Source organism: Periplaneta americana, chromosome 9 (assembly GCF_040183065.1).
Source record: "Periplaneta americana isolate PAMFEO1 chromosome 9, P.americana_PAMFEO1_priV1, whole genome shotgun sequence".
Taxonomy (NCBI): Eukaryota; Metazoa; Arthropoda; class Insecta; order Blattodea; family Blattidae; genus Periplaneta; species Periplaneta americana.
The window spans coordinates 85860989-85875443 of NC_091125.1; the positions used below are offsets into that span (position 1 = coordinate 85860989).

At 34.6% G+C, this 14455-nt stretch overlaps 1 protein-coding gene across 7 annotated transcripts in view; it reads left to right on the forward strand.

Moving 5' to 3' along the window:
• The window catches only part of LOC138706173 (uncharacterized), a 381089-nt gene extending 367986 nt beyond the window's left edge, over window positions 1-13103 (forward strand). For all 7 annotated transcript variants that reach the window (XM_069835182.1, XM_069835189.1, XM_069835183.1 and 4 more), the window contains 4 exons: window positions 2334-2529; window positions 3970-4179; window positions 5056-5252; window positions 8045-13103. In XM_069835182.1, coding sequence (XP_069691283.1) covers window positions 2334-2529; window positions 3970-4179; window positions 5056-5252; window positions 8045-8645 — 1204 coding nt within the window. In that variant the 3' untranslated portion in view covers window positions 8646-13103. The remainder of the gene's footprint in view (window positions 1-2333; window positions 2530-3969; window positions 4180-5055; window positions 5253-8044) is intronic.
• Window positions 13104-14455: the final 1352 nt, after the last annotated feature.

Genomic DNA, 14455 nt, shown 5'->3' on the forward strand with positions numbered 1-14455 from the left:
GCGTACTGAGGGATGTAGTCATGCCAGGGTGCCAGCCCGGTGCTTTTTTTCTGCAACTTGGAAGCGCCCTGCTTCTTTATTTTTGTTTTTCAAAATAATAATAGTCTAATTTGCTTCTTACTCACTTTGTATTTATAAGTATGGATTAGTAGTGTGTGTAAGTGCAGCTGCATTAATAATATTATAATACAATATTTATCTGCTTACTTAAGCCTACATACAACACCCCACCCTTTTATTTGGTCCTTCACCTGCGCACTTAAGCCTACATACATTTACAATACGTACCTTACCCTTTTCGTACACCCTTTTTCTCAAGCAGCATTTCATAATTGTGGAAATTTTTGCTGGTCACTTTAAATATAAATTTAAGTTTAATTTTTGTACCCTGGAAACGCTTTTTTTGTGGCTAAATGATCTATAATATGGCAAAAAGAAAAACAAACAACCATTCTTTTCAGAATGTCCCCGAAGTTCTTAAGATTCTTCAATGGAATGTAGGGGCACTTTCCCAAGCAAAGAAGGCAGAACTTATATGGACTCTCAGTAAAACATTAACACATTTATTCTCTCGATTATCTGTACAAGTTTAAGTCATCATTTTCTACCATGATATACTACTATGTTCTATAATGAAGAAGTCAGAAAACTATACCTAATTTGTCATTCTCCAGCTATATATATGGTACTTTTCAATAGGTCATTGTAATCGTGAACACTCAAAAATAGATAGGAAAGGCAATTTAAGGACTAAAATTATTTATTTTGAAAGTGAATCTGGAGTGGATTATTAGGTCCACTTGTCATGGTTTTTTCTTGTGGAAGCCTGGAATAAAACTGACCTTACTGTAGCCTATGCATGTCTTAAAAGGCAATTAAAATGATACCCAGTGTTTGGAGTTATAGTTGCACCACTCTGTTTCAGAGGACGTAAATACGGGACTTGGTTGTCCAGGTTGGGGGATTAGGCATAGGGTTGCAAGCTCCATATATTAAAAAAAAATCTTACTGTTTCGGAACCCCAAAGGATGTTAGCTAGACAGATCTCTTGAAAATGATATAGCAAGCACAAATTCTTATGCATCAGCACATGAAATATGCTTTCATTATATGAGCCGTTGAGAGCAGAAGTGGTGTAAGTCAAAAATGGGTAATGAGGGTTAAAGTAAACATTCTCTAAAATACAGTGCAAAGTAGCAATTTATTTAAACTATTAGTAGTCAGTGGATAGTACGAAGGACACATTATATGCGCTGTATTTTACAGAATTTTTACTTTAAACCTCATTATCCAATTCTAACTTACACCACTTCTGCTCTGAACGGCTCATATAGAAAATCTAATAATTATGGTACGATGATGAAATGCCAGTAGGGGGAACAGGACTACTCTGTGAAAAAACCTACCACTGTGCACAGTCTCACTTGAACCTACCGGGCTCTCAAGCCAGCATGGAGAGCAGATAGTCTGTCCATTCAACTAACAATATGCCAAACTGAAGTCCTAGAAAGGATGAAATCAGGATTTCTTGGAATTTCTCAAAGGAAGTAAGAAAAATATTAACAACGAAGAAGAGGAAACACATATAGAAATAATACCCTAAAATAACACATGAAAGATTGGCGACCACCAAAAAGCTGACTTGATAGTTTACAGAAAGACTTGAGAGAAGGGAATCAATATAGGGATGGCCAAGGCTAGAAAGTTATCATTGAATCTATGTTGGTGGTAATGGCCGTGGCAATAACATTGTCGACTATGATGATGATTATAATTGTGATTATGAAACTGAGCATTTTGCTTGGTTGGTTGGTTGGTTATTTCCAGTTGTTCTGGCCTGCAACCTTAAGATATCATGACACTGTCGATTCCCAGTCAACTGTTAGCTGAGTTTTTTTTCCCCAGACATAAAAATTACAGTAGACTCTCGAAGTAATGAACTAATGATCCTTTTCATGGTTAATACAGAAAAGTTCCTTATAGTGATTGTGATGGTGGAAGGTTCAACAAGAATATTGTACTGCTTTTTATCTAGCATGTGAGTATTGTTCACACATACTTTGTCTCTGTTTTTCAATTTCCTTCATAAATAGAAATTATGATATTTAAACTGGAGATTGAGGTGAGGTGACCAAGTCCACCAGTGATCATTTTGTGGATTAATACAATCTCGGATGAAGAAAACTTAGATTTATTCATTGCCATAACAAACAAAGTCCATAACTCATTTGTTACTCCACAGAGGACAGCATTTCCTATGGAAGCTGAAGGCTGCTAAGCGTGAGCCAGGAACTTTAAGACTCAATATTTCTACTGCTTTTCATTTGTTGCAGCCAATTTGTGGAAGCTTGCTTTGGCCCTTTCTCGGCCCAACTTGCTAAAGTTGGACCATACAGAGCTCTTGAGAAGGAGGCCCAAGATCTCATTGGAGCTCTTCACGAGAAGCTGGAGCGTCGCCGTAGGGATCTGCAAACTGGTCTCGGAGTCAGTGTTCGGAGCAAAATCAAACTTACCACTGTGGAATTGAAGGTGAGTGCTGAACTAGCTGAATAATTGCATTAAGAAGCAGTGCAGTCATTGCAACTCCAGAAAATATCCAGGAATGAATTTTCAGTTCTACATACTGTCAGTCAGTTAGTCATCCAGATGTCATTCTGTCAGTTGGTCGTTCAACCTCAATTGGTCACATGTTCAGTTGGTCGATTGGTCAATTAGTCAGTCAGTCATTTGGTCCGTTGTTCTGTTGGTCAGTTAGTTGATCAAATGAACAATCAGTCAGTAGGTCCTTCAATCGGTCAATCTCTACAAAATCAAATGCTTTAGCCAAGTCACAAAAAATCCCACCAACATGTAATTTCGAATTTAAAGAATTTAGTACTTCATCCACCAACCTAAAAGCAACATTCTCTGTCGATTTTTGTTTTCTAAGTCCAAACTGCCCTAAAACTAATATATTTTTGGACTCCAGATAATGATATAATCTATTATTCATAACTTTCTCAAACACTTTTGAGAATGTTGTTAATAATGCTATGGGTCTATAAATAGCAATAGTACATTTATCTCCCTTTTTGTATATTGATTTTACTATTGAATATTTGAGTCTTTCTGGAAAAATACCACATTGCACTGACAAATTGCATACATAGGTTAACGGAAGGAATATTTTATTTTAGAACAAGCTTTCAGAACTTTACTTGGGATTTCATCAGATCCAGAGGAATATTTTGTTTTTAGATGTTTTATCACTTGCTGCAGTAGTGGGAATGAATTTGAGACCTAGAAATTCAGTGTTAAATGCATCTGTTACGTAACCAATTGCAGCATCTTCTTCACAATCTTGAATGTTTAAGCCTAGATCATATATGTAACAGATATGTCGGGCTTATAGGTTTTGAGGTTAACAACTTTTGTCAGGTTTACTACACTGCCATCTAGTTGTTACATAAGGAGTCACGTCATAATTCCCATTTGAATTGCATTAGTGACTGTGCTGCCATCTCGTGTTCATTTACGGCGGACAGGTGGCGATCCTGGCGGTTGTTCTCTTCAAAGTGCTGCCGATTTTAACGTAGCGAGGAGTTATCTGTTACATATATGATCTAGGGTTTAAGTTATCAATATTTATATAGAAGTCGTTAAAATGATTTCCAATTCATTTTGTTTTGTCTATTTTACATTAATTGATTTTAATACAAGTAATATTTTTCATTCTTTGAATATCAGTTAGTTTCATTTTTAATAATATCCCAAATAGTTTTATTCTTATTATCTGAATTTTGTATTTTTTCATTCAGATATATTCTCTTTGCTTCTTTTATAACTTTTGACAAAGTTTTTATCTGTAATGAGAAGCAAGCTTCTATACTTTGCTGGTTCCTTTTTGGTTTTAGTGTTCTTGTTTTGTAGTTAAACTATGTGTTTGTATATATAAAGCTTGTCTTTAATATTGCTATGTTGATACTTCAGATTGCTATCCAACAAGGAGCTCTGATGCTCGAGAGATTCTATCCATCCCATGTCCTGCAGAGGCTTCCACTGAATGAAGAGGATTTCTGGGAATCAAAAGGTTTATCAGTTAATGACTGGGCCGGACTGGCAGGCTTGATATATGCTGACATCTTCAGTCTCGACTTCCTCACACCTTTGGATGATGCTGACACCAGGTTCAGACTCGAGGTAAGAATGCAATAGTAGGTAGTCATATTCGTTTTTTCAGACAAATGGAACTTTCCACAGAGCAAAGAAGTGAATTCTGTCTTGTGTACCTTAATGTTGGAACCAAAAACTTTAAATTTCAAAGCATTTGTTTCCAGTGGTCGAATGATTTGAGTTCAAACTGTCTCACAGGTAATGAATTTTTAGATACAATAAAAATTGTTACTGTATCTTTCTTCAGAGTGTCAGTAAATTGTAACTTATACCCAAATTACCCTGCCCCACCCTACTTAGTATGTAATAATAATAATAATAATAATAATAATAATAATAATAATAATAATAATAATAATAATAATAATAATAATAATATGTACTAATTGGATGGTGGTTTTTGACATTAGTTCCCATATTGTGTTAGTAAACAATAAGGACAAATTCTTCATGTTAAATTAAATTAAATCCGTGACGCAACAGTCCATGAAGGGTCAAGGTCAATGGGCCTCATGTCCACGTGCCTTGGCAGAGGTGAACGGAGGTAACAATACATGTGGTCAGCAATATGATCACCCGCAGCTGTTATAGCTGGTTCACAAAACTGGATTTGGCTGCCAATTGTAGCTCTCCAAATTCATCTTGATGCTGGGTAGGCATCAGTCTCCATTCACTGGTCGAAATTTCATGAGAAAATTCCTTTCTCATGAAAACTTGAACCAGCATTCATTCCATAACACGAGACCAGGCATGATGTCTTAGACCACTATATTATGGCATGGGACTCATATACTCCAATTTATAAATCATAAGAGATAACAGCTGACATGATTTCTGTTATCAGGTGGTCATTGAGTCTTACACAGAAGAGCTTTACTGAAAACTGTGATATTCTTTCCTTAGCCTCACCAGCAAGTGGACCTGTCGAGGTACACAGAAATGGTCCATGGAGCAGAGCTGGGCACTGGGGGTCCCGACCTCTTGGGGCCTGTGTATGCTCCTAGAGGCAACATACAGGTCCATTCTCCCTACTTGGAGGTGTCAGCCTTCAATCCACGCTCCAGAGCAGCTGCAACAGGACGGAAGCAGGACAAAAGAGGGTGTGTGTGCACATATAGCTATAGTCTATTCAGAATGTTAATACTGTATAATAGGCTGCGTGGATGAGGAGAAATAGCTTCCTCATGTTTAGCGATAGTTATTATAAAATCAGCAAAAGATAAGACAAATAAAAGCCACCGGCATAGCTCAGGCGAGCATGGGTTCAATTTCCGCTTGGGCTGGTTACCTGGTTGGGTTTTTCCCGAGGTTTTCCCCAACTATAAGGCGAATGTCAGGTAATCTGTGGCCAATTCTTGGCCTCATCTCGCCAAATACCATCCTGCTATCACCATTTCCATCGAAGCTAAATAACCTAGTAGTTGATACAGCATCGTTAAATAACCAAGTAAAAAAAAAAAGACAAAGTTTACAGTAATTTAAAGATGACGAATGTATTCTGACTAGTACTGTAGTAGCAGTAGTATCTATTGCCCAGGCATTTGGAAGTTCTCCATTTGCCTTCTAGCTTCCCAGTATAATTTAGAGTCTGATAATATGATATTGCTTCTGCTTACTTATATCAGATTCCTCATTTTCAATCTTTTCTGTTTGATCTCTCTTGATCAACTCTTGTTTTTTTCGACTTCAAAGATATTAGAGTATTCGAGGTCTTTGGTTGTCTTTCCTTTTCTTTTCTAAATATTGAGTGATTGACTGCCTATTGGTGCTCATTTAAATGGTTATGTTTATGCCCATAATATGAAGCTTCTTTATCGTAAAAAGTCCGAAGGTAAAATTTATTCTGAATTATCTCAGTTAAAAATAATAAGGCAATAGGCGAGATAGAATGGTTTTCTTGGAGGGAGGGGGGGAGGGGACGCAGAAGGCTGAGAAAATAAGCTAATTCATATATACATATTCTCATAGATGGAGATACAGGCGGGCATTGGGAGGGAAATGCCACTGCAACCCCAAGCCAGGCCAAAATGATATGGGCTACTGTCTCTCTGTAGCATTAGGCATGAAGAAATCATAATTCTGAGGAGTTATCTACAAATTAATATACAAATCAATGTTTATGTTAACATTACGTTTCTAAATTTAGGGATTCATTATGCGATTTCTGCTTTTATATTACAGGTAAAAAAAAAATTGGGATAAGCCTGGAACATTTGTTGGTGTTCGCTTTGATGAATTTGTGCTATAGATGATAATCTCGCCGTTGCGGAACAGCTGTCAGTGACAAAAATAGTCGCTAGCCACACTGATAATCATGATGTAGCTAATGGAGTAGATGAAAATAATGGCGAGGTCGTTTTCATTACTTTGTCTTCGAAATCAGCTGTGCTAGAAGCACTGTCCACTATAAAAGACTATTTTTCATCATAGTGCATTGTATCAGAAGAGTTGATGTCATGTCTTACCACAATTGAAAATGCCGTTGACAAGAAATAAAACACTTTGGTCACTGAAACTATATATTTTTATTATTAAATCTGCAATAAATAAAAGTATGTATAATACAACTTGCAACATTCATAATTAATTTCCCCCATATAACACTTTACTGTAATTTCCCCTCATATAACACTCTGCTGGATATAACGCAGCTCCTTGAGGGAGTGTTATATCGGAATTTCACTGTATTTATGAATTAATTAGCTTATTTTATCATTTTGTTGTGCCCTCCCAAGAAAAATATTCTATTTCTGCCTATGCATATTCTTATCATGACCTTACAAATGTGCCCACATGAATAAAAATCTGTACATACACAGTGGAAAAGAAACTTTTATTATGTGCTCTGAAACCTATACCTTGCTTAGTTAAATACAGAAAAAATGTCAGTTATATCAAATAAATATTATCTATTTTTGTTAACGAGATCCTAAGATCCCCTTTGTATGAACTAGAGAGATGTGCCATCACTGATTCTGTAGAATGCTTCATATGTCCACGTCACCATTTGTTATCACTTATATGGTCACTAGTTGTAAGTTGAATGTCATCACTTGCAATAATAGGAGATGCACCAACACTTAATCTGTTATCTATAGCATCAGCAAGCTCTACATTATTATAATACGTTTACTTCTACTTTGTTCTATACATTTAAAAAATGGACAGATATTCCGTGAGCTCACTGCCATTTGAAGTAAACTGAATATTCCAGGCTTGTCCCAATTTTTTCTTACTCATACTATAGAAAGATAAATCGGATAATGAGTTCTTATATTTAGAAACATAACATTGATTTCTTTATTTATTTGCAAATACACCTATTACAATTCCTCAGAATTATGCTTTCTTCATACCTAATGCTAGAGAGGGACGGTAGCCTTTATCACTTTGATTGGAAGGGGGCAATGGCCATTGTTTATATCTTACATGGCTATAATATCGTATTAACTTGCGTAATTTCTCCCATTTTTAACAAAATTTGATTGGTGGAGGTGGAGAAAATTACGCGAAAACAGTAAAATATAAATTGGAAAGAAAATGATCATAAATACTGTAGGCTCTTGCTAATCCGGCCCTTCCTTGCACAGAGGGGTGCCGGATTACTAAGAGTGCTTAAAAAGTAATTAAATTTAATTATATAAGCTCCTCCAGTCACTCCACTTGCACTTTTAAATCAAAATTAGAATGTCCCACACACACACATAGCGAGCACGTGTACATGTATAGAAGTATATATACATGTGTAATATGTTTGTAAATAACATATTTAAATGTTATACTATTGAAACGATTCTTTGTGAAGCAGATTTATTTAAAGTTACAGTAAAATGATTAGGAGACATTTGAGCTTTCTTGGTTATATTAATATTAGAATTGTATTGCACAACAGGGAAACAGGTGGTGGAATTTCAACAAGTCGTGCTCGCCGAAGAACCAATGCATCCTCAGGTAGTGGAGGCATTGCAACGATGTGGCAACCCTGGAAACGGCGCTGCCGTCCATACAGCGCAGAGAAGCTGCTCATCCCCCTTCCTGTTCCCCACCCTGCACACATCGCCGTCACTATTCACAACCGAGACAGTGAGGACCCAATCCCTCTGGACTCAGAGATCTGTCAGAATATCCTGAAGGCCGTTGAGGATTCCCACGGCCATCACTTCAGCACACAGGAAGCTCTTGAGGAAGTTGGTGGAAATGTTGCCCGGTTCAGAGGGGGTGGAGACAGCAGCTTTGACTCTGTTGGATCACAAAGTTCGGTGTCAGGTGTTGGTGGTGAGGAGGATGGACAAGAGAAGGGAAATGGTGAGGGTGAACAGGAAGAGGGAGGGGTCGAGAGCTACAGATGGAGACACACAGAGTGGGGGGGCGCAATGACACGTAGGAGGAACAATTCTGGGTCCGTAAGAGTTGACCTGGCCTCGCCAGAAGATGTCACACTAGACACAGATGCAACACGTGTGGTCTTCAGTTCATATGGAACAACAGTCTGAAGGCGAGGTGGACCAGCTAGTGCCTATTTGTTATTGTTGCTGGCACATGCGTGAAGGCCAGAAGTTCCCAGTATGTGCCACGGAAGAGTACAATGTAGAGTAGGTGGATCGTAGCTGGAACATTCAACTGCATATTTAAAAAGATATCATCAGTGGAATACTAGAGAGACCCTTTTGATTCTAAAAACATGTCAGTTCATCTGTAAATATTGCAGATAAAATCATTATCTTGAGTTACAGTTGGATTGTTAGTCTTCGTTAATGGCAACGATTGCAACCCATTCTCTTATGGGATCGTGTAAGTGGGAATTTTGAATTCAGTTTCAAAAACCTTTGTGATACAATAATGTTAGGTGATTTGACAAGGTCATGATGATCCTAGTAATTAATATTAAGAGTACATGATATACACCAATTTATTAATTCAAATTAGATATCGCAGTGGGCCAGGAACTTAAGATTTCAATTTAGAAATAAAAGTGGGGGGGAAATGGGGATGAACCTTTTTTTAATCCTATGCTCTCTAAATCACGTGTGAAAACGTATTTGTTGTATGTAATGTCTGTTACCATTATCTTGACATTGTTGTGAATATCATCATCATTATCATCATACTCTCTTTTTTTATGGCTGAATATGCTATTTCAGCTTTCGAGTGTTCACCATATTTGACAGAAAATTATTCTCAAGTCTAAAAGAATCTCCATTACCATAGTATCATTGATCCGTACATTTGTGGTAATGTGTTCTTTTTTTCTGTACTTTTTTATTGTCTGTAAACATTTTCTTGTGTTTTATGATGTTGATTATTTTGCGTGATTGTGTTTGTGCAGTGACCAACTAGAATGGGTGTTGCCATGTTATTTATGAAATATTAATATTAATTTTCTCATCGTCTTTCAAAAGAGATGGTAAAAGTGTGCAGATAAAAAAAATAAGACTGCTAAAAGCTCATATGAACAATGAAATTAATACTTTGTGCATAACTTTTCCAGAGAAGTAAAACTCCTTTAATTTTGAATTTTGAAACACTTGCCTTTCGTTAGATACCGTTTCCTTTTCCTAAAATATCTCCAACATCGCTCTTATTTTCAAGGGAATAACAACTAAAATATGGTATGTATGTACAAAAAATTATAAATCAATTGCATTCTTCTCCATAATACAAAAAGTCTGCAGTGATCTTTGCAACATGTAAAATTAATAATGATGAAGTGTTACGAATTAAAACAAATGAAAGCAGTTATAAAAATGTGTGTTAAAAAGTAGCATAGTACTAATTCTAACAATATAAATTTTAGGTAAGAAAGGAATTGTTAAAAAAAAAAAAACACCAACAAAATTTCCACTTAAGAATAAATATAAAAATCAACTTCATGAATTACCCAAAATATCTGCATAGAACTGATCATTAAATTTAATTGCTTAAGAGCAATTATATGTAAGTAAGGATATTGAGCATAATTGCAGCACTGAAATAATGTGTAAAATTATAAGTTACAGTAAATTGGTCAATTTCTTTCAATGCTTTTGAACAAGAAAGAACTTCAAAATGGATAATAAACAGGTACCAGTAGTGAAATTCAAAGAGCAAGTATAAATTAAATTAGTGAATATCGTTGCAATTACATATTGAGTGCTGTTTACTCTCTACATTTTGTCTCAGCATAACATAAAAAAATGTGTCCTTGGCAAATCATGTAGCATTGTAGACTTTTTTTTTTCTTTTCCGTAAGCACTCATTCTCTGAAATTCCTTAATTATCTTGTGTTCAGAATTACTATAGATAAGCAAATTTTTAAAATTAAAATAATGTTAATTATGTGTATTTAATTTTTGAAGAAATGCCTTTTGTTTCAGTACATCATGGTCATCCATTCTTTTTCGTCACTTCTATGTTATTGAAGTCTGAAGCAAGTAGATCATTTTTTTAATCTCTCCACGTGGTCACATTTTGTTACTGATAGTAATATATTATTTATATTGTAGATGTATTTTAAGATACAAAATGACTTAGATAGAAAGCATGTTAAAGCTTGAACACATGCATGAAAGAGGTGCGATTGTTTGCAAATAATAGAACAAATTGTCGATATTCTGTATAGCTTGTATTTTTATTACGGGAATGTAATCTCTCAATTTTTATTAGTATAAGAGTACTTTATATTATTTATGTTCTTGTACATAGTTTGCTGCCCTTTAGAGAGACTGGCTTTCTGAAGGAAAGGAAGAGGAGACGAAGAAACTTAATTTGTGTTCTTTGTAACAAATTGAAAATCTTCAGTATGGGACACAAGTTGTGTAAGACAGCCAGCATTATATGGGCTCACACGTCATATGTACACTCTAAATTCAGAAGTGTATTGCCTTTGATAATACCAATTTTAAGGTATGTTTACACCTTGAAGTAATAAATGCTTTGAAAAGTGAGTTAGTATCCAGTATAATGGTGTATAGAATATGTCACTTGCCACCTTGCATCCCTGTATTTCTTTACAGTATAATCCTCATTGGTTGTCTGGTTTTCACAGTGCTTATGTTTTACATCCATTTTTTCTGATTGGTTATGTAACACACAATGACAAGTCTACCTTTTCAACAGTTGACCTGGAATAATGAGGAATTGAACTTGAATCTTGTAGAAGTTTCTCCCATTTTGTATTTCTTGCACTTTCGGAAATTTTAAATTTATCAGGCTTCTTATTTATGTATATTTTAATTTTTGTTTATTGGGTTTTCTTTTCATTTGCAATATGTCTGCAAACTCATTATGTACTTGTTCTTCATTTTTCTGTGTACACTTTTAACGCTTATATATCACTGATTAAATTGCAAATTTCTTTACCATGTTAATATTTAGCATTTATCTTGCTTGACTAGTTTCGAAGTCTTGTGCTTCATTATCCAAAGCCTAGTGGAGATCCCGCGCTATCTTCTGATTTCCTGTTGTGGTTGGATGTGTTAATGATTGTGTCGAAAAGGGTGAGTGTGAAACTAGTCAAGCAAGGTAAATACTAAATATTAACACGGTAAAGAAGTTGTAATTTAATCAGTCATTTTGGACACTACGGTACACAATGTGCTGTTACTCATTGTAAAGCAATTTTCTTTCTGAAATGATGTATTTTAATCATATTGTCTATTGTGTTTATTTTAGTTTTGTTTGAAGTGGAAGTATATTACATTCTCTATGTAAGTATTTTATTTGGGATTTTTTTGGGGGTCATCGATTTTTAAGCACAGAATTCGATTTATTCACTGTTTCTTAAAATTAAAAAAAATATTTGACACTATTTAGATGCCAAGTTAGATAATTCAATAAAGTGACTATTGGCAGAAGTCTTAGATTTTACTCTAAGTAAAACAGAGAATGGTTTTGGATTCCAATCAATGTGACATAAAACAAGTATTTCGTGCTTCTTTTCCTTGGTTAAGATGAAAATTCTCAGCTGTTGAGATCAGAAAGCATTGTAACTTTACTTTCTCTTCTGCGTATGTGTTCATTTTATTTATTTCTGGTAGAATTGCCTACTATTTTTAATAAGCATGTAAGAATAATAACTGTTTATAGAATATGACATCAGGGTACAATTAACAGAGTCCATTCTAAAAATAATGCAGCTATTGTTAAGATTGTTTCAGAAGAAACAAAATCTTAGAGAAACAAAATCTTATGACATGATTATCTACACATGTGTATGTTTGAATTTATTATTTATTATTTGTTCAAGTCGATAAGGAAGGTTCTTTGATTTTGAATGCTATATTTTGGGGGATGAATTACAATTTATTTATTAACATAAAAATCTTAACTGATAATTTCGTCATAAACCAGTATTCAAGTTTCCTGAAATTTTTACTCACTATAATGACACAACACCCTCAGTTTCTTGTACCTGTAGTGAATTATTTAGAACAGAGCAAAGAAAAGTAAAAATAAACTAATGGGACAGAATTCCTTAACTTGTAACATGTAAATGAAAACTACTCGTTAGTCACCACTAAAATTCTGTTGTGAACAATAATTGAGGGATCTGCCGGAAGAAGAGCATACATGTACCAATGACAGACTGACTATATTCCCTTCTTACCGCAAATTCCTCAATTGCACATGGTTTTGTTTCAATTTCTAATACCGTACCATATTTTAATAATTTTGTTAGAGGAATATTATGTTGCCTGCTCACACCGATGCGATGTGCATATGCAATGTATAATAGCCATTTATTTATACGTTAATCGTAACTAATAGATTCCTACTAATGGAATTGTGGTTTGTTTCGCAACAGGTTCTGTGAAACTTAATGATTAATAAAAGGGCTATGGGCAGGATTTCTACGTGTACTCCATAGTTTCTCTGACATGTCCATTCTATCATTTACTGTGAATTGCCTGTGTAATTTGAAACAGTTAATAAATCAAAAAATATCTTACAGTAACAAAATTACTTGATGAAAATGTGTGTATCATTCAAGTTCGTTAACCAATTAACAAAAGAGATTTGATAGCGTGAACTAGTGGTGTTTAAATCTTTTATGGTTGCAGAACACATTACTGTAACGAAATAAGTTAGAATTTCTAATACAATTTCCCTCTTCCTTCTCTCCCAAATATAAAGGTAAGTGTGTATCTTAACTTAGCAAACTACTCCCTCCCTCATTGTTACAATAGGTATTAAAATCGTTCTCTTGTTCAAAACTTCATGTATAATGGTTGAAGTACTTATATAGGAAAGATAAATTAGTCTAATAATACATGTTTACTATACCAGAAACTAGTATACCATATTCCCGTTTTTCTAAATCACATACAGTAAAACTTCCATTAACCAAACCTCTGTCAACTTAAAATCAATTTAACTGAAACGTGTAAATCATATAACTTAATTTCTGTAATGAAATGTAAAAGTTACACTGAGTACTGTATTTATGAAACACAAATTCACGTACAATGTATGGTACACCCATATTTATGTTTAATTTCAACACTATATGGGCAAACATAAGGACAAAATAGAAGCAGTTCCGAAAACAAGTAGTAGTTGTCACTAAGCAGGTCAAAGGAATGCATGAGAGGGCAATAACATGTCCAATTGTTTACGTGAGTTTGCTAAACTACCTCTAGCAGATATGACATTTCTGCCAGGAAAGGTTGCGAACAAAAAACCCAAAAGAAAATTTCGGACGTTTTTTGTATAGAAATAGAGTAGTGAAGAATCAATATTTAGATTTGGTAATACTGTACCTACTATATGCATTGTGTTTCCCCCCCCCCCCCCCCATCTACACAACTTATGATTCAGATTCTAAACTTTTAATTCTAAAAAAGGGTATACATTTATTATCCGAAATGGAGTCAGCCCTCTATATTTGGGTTCATAGAGGTTTAACTGCACATTTATATTTTCTCTCTGATATATGCTTATGTTAAATGTTGGAACTAACACAGGTTATAACTTTACTCTAAGAAGATTAATTTTTGTTTTCACTATCTGTTTTCTCTTTGTCCTTTCCGTAAGAACACTGAGAGTAAAATGTAAAAGATGGATACAATTTAAATCTAATTCTAACAACGTTAATCACAATATTTTTGTTATCGGTAATATTTTTCTTATTCAGTTATTTATTTTTACATTGAAATGTATGTGAAGCTTAAATTTCCAAAGATTTTTCAGAACAAAGCATGCCAAATAAAATATATTTCTCAACAAAGTTTAGTATACGATTTACTTTTATAAATTTACATGAAAATTACATACCGGTACTTACTTAGATAAAAAAAAGTCATTATGTACTGAGAAGTTGCTTTCC